General features: G+C 34.6%; 1 protein-coding gene across 1 annotated transcript in view; it reads left to right on the top strand.

Annotated features, from left to right (window-relative positions):
- Positions 1-18,783, top strand: part of LOC132696188 (adenylate cyclase type 8) — a 263,174-nt gene that overhangs the window by 20,292 nt on the left and 224,099 nt on the right. The window contains exon 2 of the mRNA XM_060660881.1: positions 12,698-12,899. Coding sequence (XP_060516864.1) covers positions 12,778-12,899 — 122 coding nt within the window. The 5' untranslated portion in view covers positions 12,698-12,777. The remainder of the gene's footprint in view (positions 1-12,697; positions 12,900-18,783) is intronic.

Below are 18,783 nucleotides of genomic sequence, written 5' to 3'. Positions count from 1 at the left end.
GTTGAAAAAAAAGATAAGAAAAAGACGGAAATGGGTGAAGTCGTGGTTCTACAAACGTAATACATACTGGCACGTTAATTTAATAAATGAATTTAAATTAGAATCGGACGATCACAGAAATTATCTGAGAATGGAATGGAATTTAAACAACTCCGCATTGAATTATTTTTTTTATAACGTCTTCCTCTGCCGCATCTTCGTTAATTTCTTTCAACTTCTCAACTAAAATTTTGTATGCCTCTTCTTTTAATATGTTATTGCAATACTCTTTTCATTTTACCTTCCACAAGCACGGATAATTCTATGAATTCCCTCATAAGGTCTTCGTGTTTCTTTGATAATCTACTCTGCCACGAAAATAATGTAGAAACAGTCTTGGTGTGAAACTTAAACAAAACTGAACATACACTGACAAGTTCGCACACATTCGCACTTGCTCGAGTGTCTCGACCTGTACAGGCAAGTCTTAACACTTCCCTGCATGTGTATATGCCACTAAAGGTTAGACGCATCTGGAAGTTTCAAAAATAGAAGTTTTGGTTAGTTTTGGTTAGGGGGTAAAATGTTAAAATGCCATAAAATTGCCTTAGAACACTGAAAATGTATAGAAACAATAATGGCAGATTCTATTTAACACACAGTTAATGGCACACAGTTGCTACGAATTAGGAACAATAAGAATAATTATAGAATTCGGTAAGAGAACCCAAAATAAAAATGCTAACAACAAATAACGCTAATATAAAAAAACGCGAAGAGCAAATAACAAAACCAATAAATATGCATAGAGCGAAGAACAATCTCAATCAATAGTACTATCACCTTTGACAATATTATATATTATAATGGGTGTTTGTTTTCGATGTATAGAACTTTAAGTTGGCATTACTGTTCAATATGGCGACCGATTTAACAGCTGTCAAGTAATTTATTCTCAGTTTGGTTTCGCAATTCATCATGAATAGACTCACGCCTGAACAACGCTTGCAAATAGTGCAATTTTATTTCGAAACTAATGGTTCTGTGCGGAATACGTATCTCGCACTACGTCCATTTTATCGTCGACAAAATCGTCCATCAGAGCAGTTAATTCGATTAACCATGGAACGTTTTCGCCCCACGTTTACTCTTATTGATAACTCGGATCCCCAGAGACGCCGTACGGTGCGTACAGAAGAAGCTATTGCTGCTGTAGGGCGTAGCATTGAGGAAGACCCGAATGAGTCCATCCGCCATCGAGCACAGGAATTGGATCTGTGTCCATCCACTTTATAGAAGATTTTGCGGAAGAATCTTGGTTTACGTGCTTACAAAATCCAACTCGTGCAAGAATTGAAGCCAAACGATCATCAAGTAAGGCGTAGATTCGTCGAATGGGCCCAAAACAAGATTTCCTTTGTTCCCGATTTTCATAAGCGAATTTTGTTTAGGGATGACGAGCACTTCTGGTTGAATGGCTACGTCAACAAATAAAACTGCCGCATTTGGAGCGAAGCTAATCCTCAAGTGTATGTCGAAATACCGTTACATCCAGAAAAACTGATTGTTTGGTGCGCTTTCTGGGCTGGTGGAATCATTGGTCCGTACTTCCTCAAAAACGATGAAGGCCAGAACGTTACAGTCAATGGTGATCGGTATAGAGCTATGATTACTAACTCTTTCATTCCTGAATTGAATTACCATAATGTTCAGGAGATGTGGTTTCAACAAGACGGCGCAACATGTCACACAGCTCGTGAAACAATCGATTTATTGAAAGACACGTTTGGTGACCGCCTAATTTCACGTTTTGGACCTGTGAATTGGCCTCCAAGATCTTGTGATTTAACACCGCTAGACTACTTTCTGTGGGGCTATGAAAGTCATTGGTGTATACGGATAAGCCACAAACGCTGGACCATTTGGAAGATAACATTTGCCGTGTTATTGCCGATATACTGCCACAAATGTTGGAAAAAGTCATCGAAAATTGGACGTCCAGATTGGACTACATCCGCGCCAGCCGTGGCGGTCATATGCCAGAAATCATATTTAAAATGTAATGCCACAAGATTATCTTTCGGATAAATAAAATTCATGTCAATCGAATAATCCATCGTTGTTTTATTGCAACTTAAAGTTCTATACTTCCAAAAAAAAACACCCCTTATTATATTATATATATTATTTCAACTTATAAGAGGAGAAGTAGAAAGATAATTAGTTGTGAAAATAGGGAAACTGAAAGTGATTTTGTTACGAAGAATATAAAAACAAAATAATTCACACTAATATTCGAATCAGGAAGATTATTTACCGACAATTAAGGTTATCAATGAATTTTATTTGGACACTAGTGATTCCATCAACGTAACTCTTATATCGGTATCCGAGGTGGCGACGAATACTCCAGAACACATCTTACCATACGGCAGTGTGTGTGTAATTTAAGAAGCTACGTTCTTAAAGTGCTCAGTGGTTCTCAGAATAAATACTACATTACGCTTTCCCAGTGATCGTCTGTATATGGGACCCGAAACAAAGTTTAATTTTAAATTCACATTTACATTACATTGGAGAACAGAGTTTTCCGAGTCCGTTAGATATATCACTTTTTTATTTAAATGCATTGCAATTTTTTTTCGAATGAGAACACGAGAAAATAAGGCTTATTATCTATGTTATATTGCAACGACAGATCTATTACGATTACATCATTTTTTAAATAAGAAACGTTACTTTGCGGGTGTTCCTAACCTCTTAAAAATAAAACGATAAGAATTCTCAAGTTTAAGACCAAAATATGGTTACAATTTTTTGGAATTTCACTGTTATCGCTTCCGAAAACAACATTTCAGTGATATTTGTGGGTATTTTAAGCTTTTCATTAGTATTAGTTCACTGGCGAAGAGGCGAGCCTTCTAGTACCATAATTGGCGTAACCTTAGAAAATAAATTACATTTTGCACTACAATCGTAACAGTCATTTACTTGAAATTAATTTTTACGTTAGACATGCAAACTAGATTTACTGGTTCTAACGTTAGATTTCTTGAGAACTTTTCATATGTAGTCAGTGATGTTTTGGATGAAAGGGAGGACACAGTGGCAAGTGTGGGGTTGCTTTCGGACTCTTACATTCAAAACATCACTGACTAGCCTGTAAAAATTGAAAAATGAATGAATGATAACACCTTTTTTATTAGTTTCTATCTCTTCTGACAGTTTTCCGTTTGCCTCCAGTATTATTTGAGTTATTTGCGCATTTATTGATTGTGTTTATGAAGTATTTTTGGTAGCGACTTCTTTGCGTCATAGCCCAGAGATTTACACTATCAAAATCTCTTTCGAAATCTATAAAACAAATTTGTGTTTCTTTGTTGAATTCCCTGCTTTTATTCAAATACCTGTTGTATTGGAAAATTCCGTCAATTGTTGATCCTCATTTTTGGAACCTATTTCTTCTTCGTCTAGTAAATATTACTTGATGTTCCTTAAATTATTAGTTATTATTCTAGTGTATATTTTATAGGCGCAATGCAAAAGGCTTATTATCCCTTATCCTTTTTTAAACAATGACGAAAATTTTTGTTTCTCAGAATTTTTAGCTATCGTCTTTTCTTTCCAGCACATATTCAAGAGGTACGTGCAATAATGTTCTGCATTAATATTATTCGTTCCTGTTTTTTGTAGTCTTCCTGCATCCAATGCATTTATATCTTCATACTGCATATTTGTTTCTTGTCTATTTTGCTTATGCCATAATGTTTTGTAATGATTTATACAATCTTCTTCTTGGATGTTATTTAGTTGACAATTGTCTCTTCCACATTAGTTATTTTGTAGGCTGGTAATAATAATACTTATTGCTCTATCTATTATCGTGTTTAAGATAACAAATAAAATTTTTATTATTTTATTTGTTAACATTTGACTCGAAGTTTAAATAAGAAACTTGACTTTATATAAAACGAGGAATCACCCCTTAAGTGTTTCGCATTTACATTTAAACACCCCGTATAATTAAACCATTAAATTGCACTGGACATGTTTTCATCAGCGATTTTCATCAGAAATCCACGTGTGGATTGTAGTTTTATCAATAAAAAAATGTACACCGCCGGTGAAGATTCCAATGTAGAACGCGACAATTTAATTTAGAATAATGCGACTATATAGAGTGAAAACCCCAATCGAGATATAAATTAAACGTTTTTTGTACAGGCCCACTTTGTTTCCTCCCTCCGTATTTGCGTTTCATTAATAAAAATTTCTAGCTAATGAAAAGGAAACAAACGGCATCCCGAGTGTTTCACTTTTGCGTGATGTTTGTGCCGATGAAATTAAAATTTGCAGACTTTCGCGCTATTTGGAGCACACAATCGAACAAGCCAACAATTTTTACGATACCGAAAAAAGGAAAAGTTTAAATTCGTTTTTAAATAAAAAAATAAAATGTTAACGTCACTGACCTATGGGGACTAAGAGTTATATCGAAAAAACTAAATATGTGTGCATAAAATAACGAAGATCTAAAACTGGAAGATGGAACAAGTACAGAAAAGCGCGGCAACTATGATGATAAAAAGGGTGGGGAAATACAAAAGAGGATTACCCAAAGTAGAAAAAATATAGGAGCATTGAATGGGATCTTATGATCTAAACACATAATTACCGTAAATAAACCGAAAAACAAAGCAATAAAAAGTTAATTTATTAGTACAGAGAAATATTTTTATCTGAGAAATTTTAAAATCATTTGCGATTTGCCATTAGTCCTTGTTTGTTATGTTTAGGCGGTGGGTCTAAGAAAATTTAGACGGAATGTAGTGTCGTTTTAATTTTTGCTGCAAGGGAATACGAAGGCAATATTTGTATAATACCTATATTTTTACCTTTATTATCGGACAATTACGCATACTGTTTCTATGTAGTTAAATTTTATAAAACTGTTTAAAAAGACATCAGTCAAGGTTTTCTTTACATTACTCAAACTTTAAAGCAATTCAAAATATATCGGCTAATAATTTATATATTTCGATTCTTGGATAACGATTTACTAGGAAGGAAGGAACGATGCGACAAAGGTATAATGAAAGTGTTTAAGAATGATGATGCAGAGTGGATTCGAAGCAAAGTGTATGCGATGTATGTGGGTAACCATATTCAATCATTTGAATCATTGCGGCAGAAATCAATTTACTGGCAGTCCTGAAACAACGCCCCGATTTCTGAACAAAATTGAATTTAGATTTTAAAATATTATTTAGCGTACTTGCATTAAGGAGACCCAACGATTGGTGAATTGGAATCAAAAATACTTAACTCAAATTGATCAATCAACGAAATCTATATTATTTAGAGGATGACGCTATAAAGAAAAGGTGTCAAATTTTTTCTAAGAACTGATGTTTGAATGTACAGCTGGTTCCATAAAAAACTGATACGACTCTTAAAGTACATTTTTTTAAGCGCAGTGTTTATAGGTCGCAGAGTTTATAGGCCGCCATGTCGTTATGCAAACTTCATTGTTTTTATATTTCTAATACTGTCACTCTCACAAAAAAAATGTCAGCGTTCTCACAAATAGGTTAGAAAATAAAAGGAAGCCTAAAATGACTCCACATATGAGCAGAGAGTTAAAAGCAAGCAGGACAACCGGTTTTTCCATTAATGAAAGTAAAAAGGATCTGGCAGACAAACAGTTAATTCAGTTCAAGAAAATCAGACGCTCCTTCGGATAGTCGAAAAATTCTGTCGGAATTTCCTGCAGTAAAAATGAAAAAGTGCCGGGCTGCGGCAAAATAGACCGCACTCACTTCCCAACAGAAGTAAGCACGGTTTATTTTCGCTCTGAACTATCAAGAACAGTAGTTTTGCGATAGAGTCGTATTTTCCAATAAAAAGATCTTTCAGTCTTCCAAAAATAAAAGTGAACAGACCAGCGTCTCAACCCTCGATTTGTCGACAGGTATGGAGCTGTAGGCCATTTCAGTGTAAATGTATGGGGATGGATTTTATCCAGATGAATGGGAGTGGTACGGCGGATTGAGGGAAGATGTGTTAGTCAAACTTATGCCGAAATATTGCAGAACGTTATGATGTGGAACAGCTTAACCCGGAAAATATTTATATTCTCCCACAAGACACCTGTACAACCACTGCAAATATCATTACTCAATGGCTCCAAAATGTCAACATTGAATTTTTTGCAAGATATCTTCTTAATTTTATCAAATGTCTCTTATTGCTGACAATAATTTCGTGTTCAAACAAACAGTAAGGGCTGATTTATGCAAGAGTTTTTAGTAATAACAATAAATTTAATAATACATTTTATTGTAAGAGATGGTTACACTTTTCTGGTAGTTATAAACAGCTAAACTGAGCCATCCATCAGGATACAACAATTTTACGAATATGCGTATTCATTTGCATTCAAAATGTTGGCATAAACCTGATTTTAGATCCCATATTTGACGTCACATCCAACTTTGCTTTTTCAAAATGCGTTATGAGGGCATAATGACGATGGAATTATGAATCCGTATCAGTTTTTTTTAGGAAACTAGCTGTACCTCTATTTGAGGAAAACAATACCCATTTTACACTGTGGCTCTAGGGAAGATTTGGTCCCAAACGCTTTGTTATTTTCAGCAAAAAACATTAATTACTACATGTCCCACTAGGCAGCGTAATTGTTTACTACTACTTATCGCAATTATCACAGCACTTTGGGTAAAAAAGTACCAACAATTCTTTCGTCGAAAAAAAACTTTTTTTTTGTCTGTTTGTCCGTTCTCCGTTCTTCGTTCTCTGTAGACGCTTCATTAAAACACGAATAACTTCGAAACCGTTGAAGCCCGGATGCTGAAATTTTTCTCCTTTTAAACTGGCCATGAGATACATAAGCCTATATGATTTTCGTCTATTTTCGTACATCGTTATGAAACACGATAAGTGTCCGAGATTTGCAGCTATCGATTTCAAAAGTGGCACAAATATAGAGTTTAGTCCCCTAACCCATTGAAATTGGGGGGGCTGGGGGGTTGGGAAGTATTTTTAAAAATTTAAAAACCGGATTTGCAGGGTATCGAGAAAAAAAAATCTGTATATGCGATCGAAAAAATTCTTGAACCAAAAGACACACGGGATCCTGGCGAAAGTCCTTTATTTTTGATGATTTTTTAAAAATTGATAGTGTGCGCCAGAAAATTGCAAAAACTGAAAATTGGGTTCCCTTTTATAAGGATAATTGACCATAACTAGAAGGCTGTGTTTCAGCTACCATTTTCTTTCACGCGACCATATAGTCCGTATGGACTGCTAAAACTTTTGAATTTTAGGTTTGCACGTATTGCACGGGTGTTCGGGATATTCTGTACCATATTAAAAAAAGGAAACGATCTCTCAATCTCTCAAATTTGTAACTATCGACTTCAAATTTAGGAGACAAGTGAAGGTCCACACCCACATCTGAACGGTAGAAACTAGGAGCAATCAAGACCTGCCTAGTATTTTTTTAAATTTTTGTTTTTGATATTTTATCTTCCAGAATAAAACAAAATTTCTGGAAAACTACCTGATCGGCTAATCTATTTTACCGTTATGTATACCGTTTTTTAATTATACACAAGATTCTAAAATTCCAAAAATTGTTCGTTTTCAGAGTAAATTAATAGCCGTAAATCACAATTCCTAAAAAATATGGCCAATTGGATTAAATGGTATTGTACAATGCATCAAGAGCTACAATTTTTGTATTTACGGTTTTCGGCTATTACATACACTGTTGGAGATATTTGAAAAAATCCAAATGAAAATCACAATTTCTCGCCCTCATTCTCGAAGCGATGACGTCGTTTACTATTATGACGTAGTGCATGGTTTCAGAAAAAAAAGCATTTTATCGAAAACCATTTGCTCTATTGGAAAAATTCATATACCATTAGAAATGGTAGATCCAAGGCTATTACCTCTATTTCGAACATGGTTTGAATTATATGCAGGGTTGGTTTATGGGCAAAAAATCTAAAAGATTCTAAAAATCGTTAAAAATGTGATAATTTTATTTGAACAGTATCGTAAACTATGTCGAGAGAGAGTTTCAGGTTTCGTCAATTGTACAGGGCGTGCGAGATATTTGAAAAAATATTATTCGACGCTATCATTTGCACCAATTTTAATATTTAACAAAGCTTGCTGTAACATTGAAGTTCGGCGAGACTTGACAGACCCTTTATACAGGGTGTATGCACAATAAAATTACATCGATCTTGCGAAAGTTCCGTAGTGGTCCGCAGGAGCACAATAGAAAAATAATGCGTCCCTCTAGGACAAGAAACCGAGAAGCGCCTTCTTTTTAAAATAAAAAGCTGCTTCGCGCTACGCGCTACAAATTGGCCCCGTCCACCGACGACTTTTGGAAAACAATCTTGTGTTAATCATGTACTCGTACACTCACACATAACTCCGAAATATGACTGAAAGAAAATACTGGCCACAGACATATACCTCAGCCATATCAGCCATAGGCAGTTAGGGGATATAGAACAAAAACAGCTGCCATGGTACGGGCATGAATCTATCATAAGATGGCTGTGATGATAACTTGTCACTCATTTCAGTGAAAAAACTTTTAAAATATTGCCACTTTTAAAAATAAAAACAAATCAAAAATTTCCCCATCAATATGATACCACTTTGTACAATGGAACTAACGTGGCGTGTGACCACTTATCGATTCGGTTGCAATAAGCGGCGAAATAAAAAAAAGGGGGGCGCCGGAGGGTCGTGGGGGCTGAGCGTGACAACTTAATGGAGTTAAAAAAGCGGCAAAACCGATAAGGAAAGACGAGGAGCGCAAACAGACTTCTGCTTGAGTAATTAATATCGTTATCCAGCGAAGCATGGGGACCCTTTGCTCCCACGGATCGAAGTTCTATTTTTTTTACTTAAGGTCCAGAGTTTCTGGAGTGTCGAGAACTGAAATAGAAACTCCCACCACATTACAACCCATCGACGATATTAGAAAAATCCATATACGCTCCAAACGATAATTTTATTCCACCACTTTATATGGGTTACTCAAAACGCGTTTGGTGCTTTTCGAAATAAAAATTTTATTCCTATTGCTAATAGATATATAGAGAATTTTTGAAGACGCCATTATAAAAATGTCGAAAACTGTGATGACAGTTATATATCAGTTTTATATCTTATAAAACGAGTTCTATGTTATGTCTAGTTAGCTTTGATTAGTTAGTTGTCGTTATAGCTTGGAGATAACTTTCGTGTTTCTGAAAATTACTAGAAACTTAATCCGCTACTATTGTTGTTCATGTTATTGTTTGCAGTACCTAAATGTTGCAGCACGTTAATTTTTAAACATGCCAGAACTTGTAACCTTACTAATAGAATTTTAACCAATGTAAAAAACTATTAAAAATATTAAGTATCAGCAAGAGTGAACCGGATTGCAGTGTGGTTATCTCCCCTTCACATATACCTGGAGAGGAAGGCAATAAAGGGCATCAAGTTGCTGGAAATGTTATTGAACCTCAGCGTTCTATGAGTAGCATAACGACTAACGTCCCACGAAGTAAACCTTCATCAGGAAAGAGTGGATTCAGAACAAGACTGACCTACTGAAAAAGGACAACTTTAGTTCACTGACAGTTCCAAAAGCAATAAAGGTATTGGGGTTGTCATCTATTTGGTACATATCTGGGCACATTCCAAGCTTTGTATAAGAACGCTTGTATAAAGACAATATAGAGAAATACTAATATTGATACGGCTTGCCAGGCAGTATCGAAGGCGTTGAAATCGCCTCCTGCTCCTCCGAAACAGTGAGAAGCTACCAAGAGGCTCTATCCATGTTAAAGATAAGATAATCAACAATTAACGACTATATTTGTAAAGAGTAATAGGACTAGTCTATCCTAGAACTTGAGAATCTGATGGACATACCTCCACACAATATAACGGAATTAACACAAGGGTTGACCTTTATGGTAGAAATGTAAAATTTTATTCCGCAGCCCTATAAGATATACACAATATACATAAACATAAATCTAAGGAGTGTGGCGGAATCGTGCTTGTTGGGTAAATGTACGCATTCAAGTATTTTATATGTTACGGTCTTTTAAACTTCACGGACTAGTGCTGCTTCTCTCCTTTCTGCCGTAGGTCACAGACGTCGTTGTTTACAAAGAATCAATCAACTTTTGGTACAGCATTTTATGGAAACGTGTGATCTTGTGCACCTAAAGATAATTGATTTACATTGCTAGGTGAAGTTGTGAAGTGAAGTAAAGATTTTCAATTAAAATCTATAAAACAGAAAATTTACAAAATGCCAATCCAATCCGATATTCCAAAGTCGAAACTTACAATAAATAATCAATTTAGTCAATCAATCAAACAATGAAATACATTCAAAGTCAAACTAGAGATACTTCCGACCGATCAGAGAACGATGATGATGAAGTTTACGGTATTGGAGGAAAAATTAGAAAAAGAAATGGCACGCATGCATCTTTGGTTGAATATGGAATCAGGGAACAACTCGTAGGGCTCAGATACTCCGAAAAATTACTTGTGATCGATGCACAATATTAATAAATATTTTAAAACTGTTTCGATTTTATGAATGCTTTTCTTGTTCACCATTTATCTGCAAAAAGTAAATTAAATAGCACTTCCATTACGACATTGACACTTAAATTATCTACAATTTATGACAGCTTAAAAATTTTAGAATATATTTTTGGTTACCCCGTATAGAATGAGAAGTTTTTCAAAAACTGCCATATTAAATACAATCAAGATTTGTTTTTCAGTTTCTGAAATGGCCACCAGGGGCGTAACACTTTAACACACATAGTTAAAGTGAGTATTTAAAATCTGAGGAAAATGCAAATAGTTTTTGTTTAATGCTATTTGCTCCTCCATGTCTTCAAGGAAAGTGTGGGGGGAGTTCGAATATTTTCTTGAATAAATGCATATGATACGGTAAAAGCGTTAACTTGACTAGGTTATAAACCGGCTGCAAAGTATGCAAAGCATTCAATTTGATGAAAAATCATATTTATATGAAAATAGCTACAAATATTGGATGGTTTGTATGCTATCCAGCTCATTAAAAAATATACAAGATATACCCCCAAAGTATGAGCCACAAGAAGAGTATGCAAATTAACCGGTGGAAAGCGATTTGCAGAATGCTGCAATTTCTATGGACGCACGAAGCAAGTCTGTTTTCATCCGTAGTGGCGACCATGGTCAAGGCAGAGAAATATTTTGCTATACTGTACGAAGTTAACCAAACATGATTGGTTAGTTAACATACTAACCAACCAGTTAGTTCTTATCAATTACTAGAAATATAAACTTCGCAAGTTATTCAAATACTGAAGCTAGTTTGCAAATAAGCTACAATCCATGGTTAATTTTAATACCTTTCTTCTGGTTTGCACTTTGGCGGTAAATGTTTTATAGTTTGTAAACCAGCTAAAACTAAAGTGGGTAGGATACAAACCAAGCAATACTGGCAGATATTTGAGTTTGCCTAACCAAAACTAAAAAAGGGCATTGAATGACTACTAGCTGATATTTCTACAATTTGACATACCCAGTCGTGTTAAAATATTTTATCATTATTCTTATTATTTATTCTTTCATTAATTTTTAGGTTTGTTAACCAACCAAAACTATTCAATTGTTGAAGATTCACCAATCTATTATTTAAGTAGCAAAATGAGCACTAAAATAATCAGCATTTTCATCATTTCTAACTCGTCGATTTTTTCTAGGCGCTGGATTACGGTGAGTTTAAATATGATTTAAAACGGTAGGCAATCAAGAGCTTTGACGTGCATGAAATAATGACATGCAAGATGCATAAGCGTAAAAGATATTGTAAAAAAGTAATAAATATTAATAAGAAATTGGTAACTTATTTGGTAAAATCCAGACAATCAAATATACTTTAGAAATTTTTCTACAAATCCAATTTTCTTTCAATTTCTTAGGCCTATCTAATGACATAAGAAACTTATATCGTTGCATTAATTCTTGCTTCAGAAAATGGTAATGGTAAATGGTAAAGGTAAATGGGAAATAGAGATATGTCGGTTTACCTATTTCAGAAAATACTCGCACACCCCACTCCTTTCGAACCTGGTTTCAAAAAATCGAAAACAAGTTCCAACATTTTCTCTTCTCCCATTTACTTACTGTTAGATTTAAAAATGTTATGTTGGAAGGACTGACTAGAGAGTGTTACGACCGTTTTTATTCTGTGCTTAGGAAGGTCCGATTATGCTGTGGTTATGTCTCTCTCTGGCCGAGCTTACATTAAGCAAGATAATCTGCGGTAGAGGAGACGAATGTTATGTTTTGTTAAGTATTACGTCTGTCGGTAAATTAAATAATTGAGAAAAGTGATCCTTGATTACTTAATCCATGCACCTACGGTCGCTACATTACTATATTTTTTTTCAAATTGATTTAATTATCCCTTTTCCTGATACCGGACTTAGTTGTCCTTACTGGGAAACCCGTATATCAAAAAATTAGTTTAAAAAGTAACCGTCCGTCCGTCCATAATCGCGTCTGTGTTTCGAAGTTTACAGACGAATCGCTTACAGAACAAACCCTTAAGTAGTCGAAACCGCCTCCGGTGTTTACCACGAGTTTCCCCCTTTTCCAGCCCCCCATGTCGTCGGGTATATGTCGACCGTATAGAATGTCACAGTTCAGTGGCACGCAACAAACTCCGGTTTCCATCTAATGTGTGAACAGGGTTCGATGGACCGAGGACCGCCCCCCGAAGGGCCGCCCGATCTCGCCGCTTCGTGTGACGAAAAAGTGGTCGCGACCACGATCGCCGACGTGGAGGATGAACTGCCGGGGTAAGTGAATAAAAAGTAAAGTAATTCGTGCGACTAGGGACGACGCGAGGCCGCAAAAATGCGCGAGGTTGATATGTGTATCAAAGAAAAAAAAATCACTCTCGTATTCTCTGATTTATCGTAAACAAATCGAAAACAGAATGCTACCAGCGAAACAATCAGGATTTCGGTTGGAATTTAGCTCTGAGAGTCCTCTCGCCGATGTAAAGGACGACTTATTCAGAGCTGCTCATGAATACCAAACCTCGGTATTAGTGTTACTAGATTTTAGTAAGGCATTTGACATGCTAAATACGCAAAACCTCTTAAAATTCTTTTTATCTAATAGAACACAGCGAGCTATATGATTCCAGTAACAGCCTGGGTTTGTTCTTGGATTCTAGACTTCGTTTCCATTAGCATATAACAGAAAAACTTAAAAAAGCATCTTGTAGATACTATTACACAAGAGACCAAGAGGCTGCTTTGCGACTCTATAGTGTTGTCTCAGCTTAGCCACTATTCTAGTGTTTACAGCCTTTGCCTTGACGCAGCCGATAAAAGACGAATCCATGCTTGAGTTTGATTTATGGAATTGACAGACGCCAAAGAATTTTAATTTTTTTCCGAACCGCTGGTTGGTTCAATATGCATAATAGATTCAAGTTGCATATAGCGTCTTTTTATTTCAACGTCATCTGTTTCATAAAATTTCCCTTGAGTCAAACGTCCATGGACTTAATTTGCGTAATATACACACAAAGGAGGTACTTAAAAGGTCATATTATTACACTATCGCTTCACCAGTTAACTTTCTGGACCGGCCTGATCTCGGTGGTGCCTTAGAGCTATGTTAAAATTTAGTCTTCTCCAACGTCAACAATGTCTTGCAATACTTGTTCAGTTTTGTTCAACTTTTCTTATTTTTTCTCCTTTTATTCCCACCTTTTCCCTTTTCCTTCCCGCTTGGATATTTATTCTTTATTTACTTTCTATTTAAGGCTTATTCTTTGCTATCTGGAACGATGATTTTTCTTTTTAAGTGAGCCTTTAACAGTATTTGATTTATTTCAAGACTTTTGCTGCGGGTTTTCCTAATTCACTTACACTTATTGTAATTTTTAATTCTGTTTTGTATTAAACGTTATTTATTTATTTATTATTAAATATGGGGTACTGTACATTATTTCTTAATATCGAAATTAGTTCTACATCATACAGGGTCAAAACTAATGATATGCCTATGAGTTACAAAAATTATGAAAAGGGTATTTCTTTTTAAAGGAAGCACCTTATATATTATCACATATTCTAAGAGCAAATTAAATTCCCTTTCGAATGATGAAGCTCAATTGTAATCAATTTTTTTTTAACGAGACTTTAATTTCAATTTTTTAAATTTTTACGGTTTACCGTTGAAAACATTAACAAGTTCAAACATTCCCTTCTGAAAACTAATTGTTATTATTTTATGCAAATTACTATGTTAATTACATGTCGCAGATTTTTTGCACTACCTTTATTAACATTATTGACATACATTTCCCTCCTAAAAAAAGAGATTACTGATACTAAATGGAAGCCCCTTGTAGATTGGTTTACCGACACACTTCGTAAAAAAGAGATCTCTTATCAAAAATATAAATATTTTGCGACGGAAAAAAGATCCCGCTTGCATTAATATTTACAGAAATGTAAAAAGGGAATATTAGTATAATGGATTCTTGGTGACTAATAAATTTTGAACTAAGTAGATGCACTTTAAAATCATTTCAGCTAATATAATGGATAATATTTGTTTTCAGACTTAAACTCAATTGGTCTTGTAAATTTGAATAACTATCACAGTTACTCTGATTTCAAGAGCCATTTTGACTTTAAAAAATTCGTCTTGCTTACATATGTACAATATTAACAGCGGATTAATTAAAGAATGTTCTGACTCCTTGATGCCCCTTTTAACACATTTATATAACACCTGTTTCACCACCAGTACTGTCCCAGATCAATTTAAATATGCCACTTCTCAGAAATACAGTAAATATGATGCACAACTATCGTTCTATTTCGATATTGCTTATTTTTGGCAAGATTTTTGAAATTATGCGGAAAGAGTTGCCGTCAGACTACTAGCTAAAAATTTGCACGAAAAATAGTAGTTATGTAACTAGTAACCCTCTTAGTCTCTTCAAATGTTAATGCTAGGAAAAGCAGGAGTGTCGCCTTGCTCACTATCATTATTGTGACGATAGATTAAATTGATATGTTTTTTATTAACTCCTTCTGTAAATCATTGTCATCCGTACTGCTATGCAGTCAGAGTCTTCGTCTTCAAGAAAAGTTCTCCGAATTCTTCTTGTTTTGTACTATAGAGTATCATCTAGAACACATTTTCTCAGTAATCGCAATCGCAATTCACTCTAATAAATCAAGATATTCTGTTCACTCATTCCTAAGCGTAATGCACACCAGTTAACGATTCCCCGATACCCTCTCAATAAATCAATTGGAATTTGTTTAAACTTGAACTTTAACAATCTACTGATAATTAACCAGTTTTTGCAGTACCGATGAATATCTAAATTTCAAATTTTAAACTTGTATAACCTGTCTAATTTTACAAATTTGTTTCGTGACTTTTTATTTTTTGTTCTTACTTTTATTCAAATATTGTTCAATTATATGTATTTATTTATGTTATTTAGATTTCTTACACATGGCAATTGCTGTGGCATGTGGCTGTTTGGGAAACGTAAAACCTAATCCTATTTATCTTATGTTAAATAATTCATTTTCCGTTTGACGGTTCAATAAAGAAAGAGAATTTGTTTATTATGCATTTAAAATGCAACATTATAGCCAGAACAAGCAGAAAATGTAATGAAACGAATCCAGATGCCCAACGCATGAACAAGAGAAAATTTGCCAGAATTGGGAAAAGCTTTATAAAGCATTTTAAAAACTATTGACAGTAACAAAATAAAAATTGCACACAGAAAAATGAATCACATTTTTAGATTAGGTGTTGGAAGTGCTCACCATTGCATTTTAAAAGCTTTAAGTAGACTGAAGTAGACTGATGGCAGTAGCCTTTTTTATCTCCGATGGATCTATTTGTTCAAAGCATACAATCAGATGACTTAATTCTTCTTTGCTCTGCGCCTGTGTCAAATCTAGTTGGTACCAAGGGGTCCGAAGTTTCTGAAGCCTAGGATTCTCGAGAAAATCATTTGAAGGTATTTTGCAGCATTCAATGTTCCATCGTAAATGAAAAGCTCACTTTATGATTTTTAAACAACCAAAATTTTCTTTCAACTCTCATTTTTTTATGTGGTGTGAGGATTGTCGACAAAAAAGTGAAATAATGAATATATCCTCTTCTGAAAATTTTGCTTCGTCGGCCATTTAAGAGATGAATTGTGACAACGTAATCCAGTTTCAAGAGTTACTTGCTTTTATTTCAAAGATCAAACGATTGAGGTATAGGGACATGATATATCATTCGAAAGGGAACTGAATTTGCACTTAGATAATGTTCTTCATTAGAATAAAATGCACTTTTCACCATTTTTGTAACTGATAAATCATTAGCTTTGACCAACTCTGTATTTCGTAGAACTAATTTTGATATTAGGAAATTTTGTTCAATACCTTCTTAAGCTACGTCTAAAATTTAAACTTTCTACTGGCTCCTTGTCGTAGTTAAAAAAATAATTTGAATCTCTGGTCGAAAATATGAGGAAAATAATTATTTTCTAGAAAAGCGCTGAAGTTAGGTATGGGAAAGTATTATTCAAAAACCATCATTAAGTATTAGCGAATCGGAAATTGCAATAATATACATGCCGTCTCATTTTACGAAGAAGCGGCAACGTCGCAGCGCTAAAAATATGGAACTAAACAAATTTTCAGAATAATTCAATGAACCGTTCGCCGTAAATGTCTAAGGTACCATCAACCGTGAAATACTCCGTTTATATATGCAATCCATTGACTAATAAATTTTCTACATATTCGATCTAGTCGAATGACATGCCAATTTTTACTAAAATTTGTTTGCATTTTGGAAAGTGAAAAATCAAAATTCGTTCTTAGTTATCTATTTATCGCTGCTATGTTTATGACATCTATTGCTTACTTTATATATTGATTTTTAATATCATTACCCAAATACAGAATTTGAAATCGTCCTTTCATCTTATAATAACCAAAAAATACTTCTTTATACTTCACTATATATATTTAATATTTTTGTTCCATACTTTGAGGTTTTTGTTTCAATAGGAGTTGTTACTTCTTATGGGGTTTCCATCGAATGTTGGTCTTTTCTTTTCGAGGTTTTTTACTTGTGCAATCTTCTTTTAGTGCATATTTTCTGTAGTGAGTTTGCAGTCATACGAGACTTTTACACATGTATGTTACATACAATGTTCTAAGTCAGTGCTTTCTCCCAAAACCTTGTCTTAACATTGAATCCAAAATAAATGTAGTTCTTTTGAATCGGTCGCTATGTTCAGAGTCCATATTAATACTTTTTGTGTATTTACTAACAAATTAAATTAAAGTATATAGTGTTTTTAATGTCTTTAAAATGACAAGAAGTAGAAATATGAATGTTGGTATGTGTGTGTAACTTTCACACACATTATGTTGGCGCATCCAGCAGGGTGGGTGGTCGACAGAGGGAGACGGTGAGGTGACGGTTGCGGGAGGGGTGGGGGTTGAGGGGGTGAGTGTAGGTAGGTTGGTGCCAAGATAGGAGAGGGATCGAATGACCTTGACCGGGACCAATTTCCGCTAATATGAACCTTAAATTTTCTTATGGGAATTTACGTGTAAAATCGGCCGAAATTGCTGTTGAAAGCAGGTATTATATCTACTCAGTAAGTATCGTTTTTTTTATGAAAATAGAAACGAGATGAAAAATGTAATGAAGCTAAAAAATATCTTTGCAATTGCACTTACACTGAAACCCATACTCTAGGACAGGAATCCAGTTCAATATAACGATATAATTTGTGACAGAAAACGTGGCTTATACTTTGCGAACAAATGTAACCATTGTGTAATGCACCACTTTGATGTAAGATATCGAAGCAGAAATGCGAAAGTATGGACAATTTATAATGCAGTTATAGTTGTGAAATAAGACCATAAAGTATATATAGATTTCTGGAGATACAGAATAACAAAAGCAACAATCACGATAGATGATTATATAGATAATTTATTAGTACTGCACATACATAAGTATTTTCAGACGTACTATTTACAAATCTTCTGGATTTCTGTTGCGTTGGTTGTTGAACTTCAGAGCTTAACTGAAGCCAGCTCGAATTCTACTCTAGACATGAACATTGTATCGGGTAACTGATTCCCATATTGGTAAAAGACCTTATGATTGTTTGGTTGCTTATAGATAATCGGATTTTTCGTTGGTAGAAGAATTCTAGTTTTATTGAATAAAATTCGGTTTCGTGCTCGTATATTATTGATAAAAAAGGAAGAGTGGCAGTTGATGGATACAAATCAGAGTTTTTTGACATCATATCCGGTGTATCATCATCTTGATAATAATATATATTTATTTAATGTTTTAAACCTCGTAAAATACTACTCTTCGCCGATGATATGAAAATATACACCAAGATTAAAACGTCCGATGACTGTCTAAATCGCCAAGAACACCTTCTGCGCTTAGAATAATACCACCAAAAATTCCTGTTCCTGAATCCCACTTTGCTTGCACTTCTTCCACAGAAGTAGTCATGTTTTCCAATATATTTTGTGCTGCACGCGCATGGAGTACTGTAAATTCCTGGTATCTCAAACGGGATTTTGTCCTTGGCGAATCGAAGATGTTGAGAGATTTGTGGACAAGTGGTAAATCTGTTTTAGACGTTAT

The sequence above is a fragment of the Cylas formicarius genome, unplaced genomic scaffold, assembly GCF_029955315.1.
Source record: "Cylas formicarius isolate icCylForm1 unplaced genomic scaffold, icCylForm1.1 PGA_scaffold_1__22_contigs__length_36826433, whole genome shotgun sequence".
In the NCBI taxonomy this organism is placed as follows: domain Eukaryota; kingdom Metazoa; phylum Arthropoda; class Insecta; order Coleoptera; family Brentidae; genus Cylas; species Cylas formicarius.
This window is presented reverse-complemented; position numbering and strand designations above follow the sequence as displayed.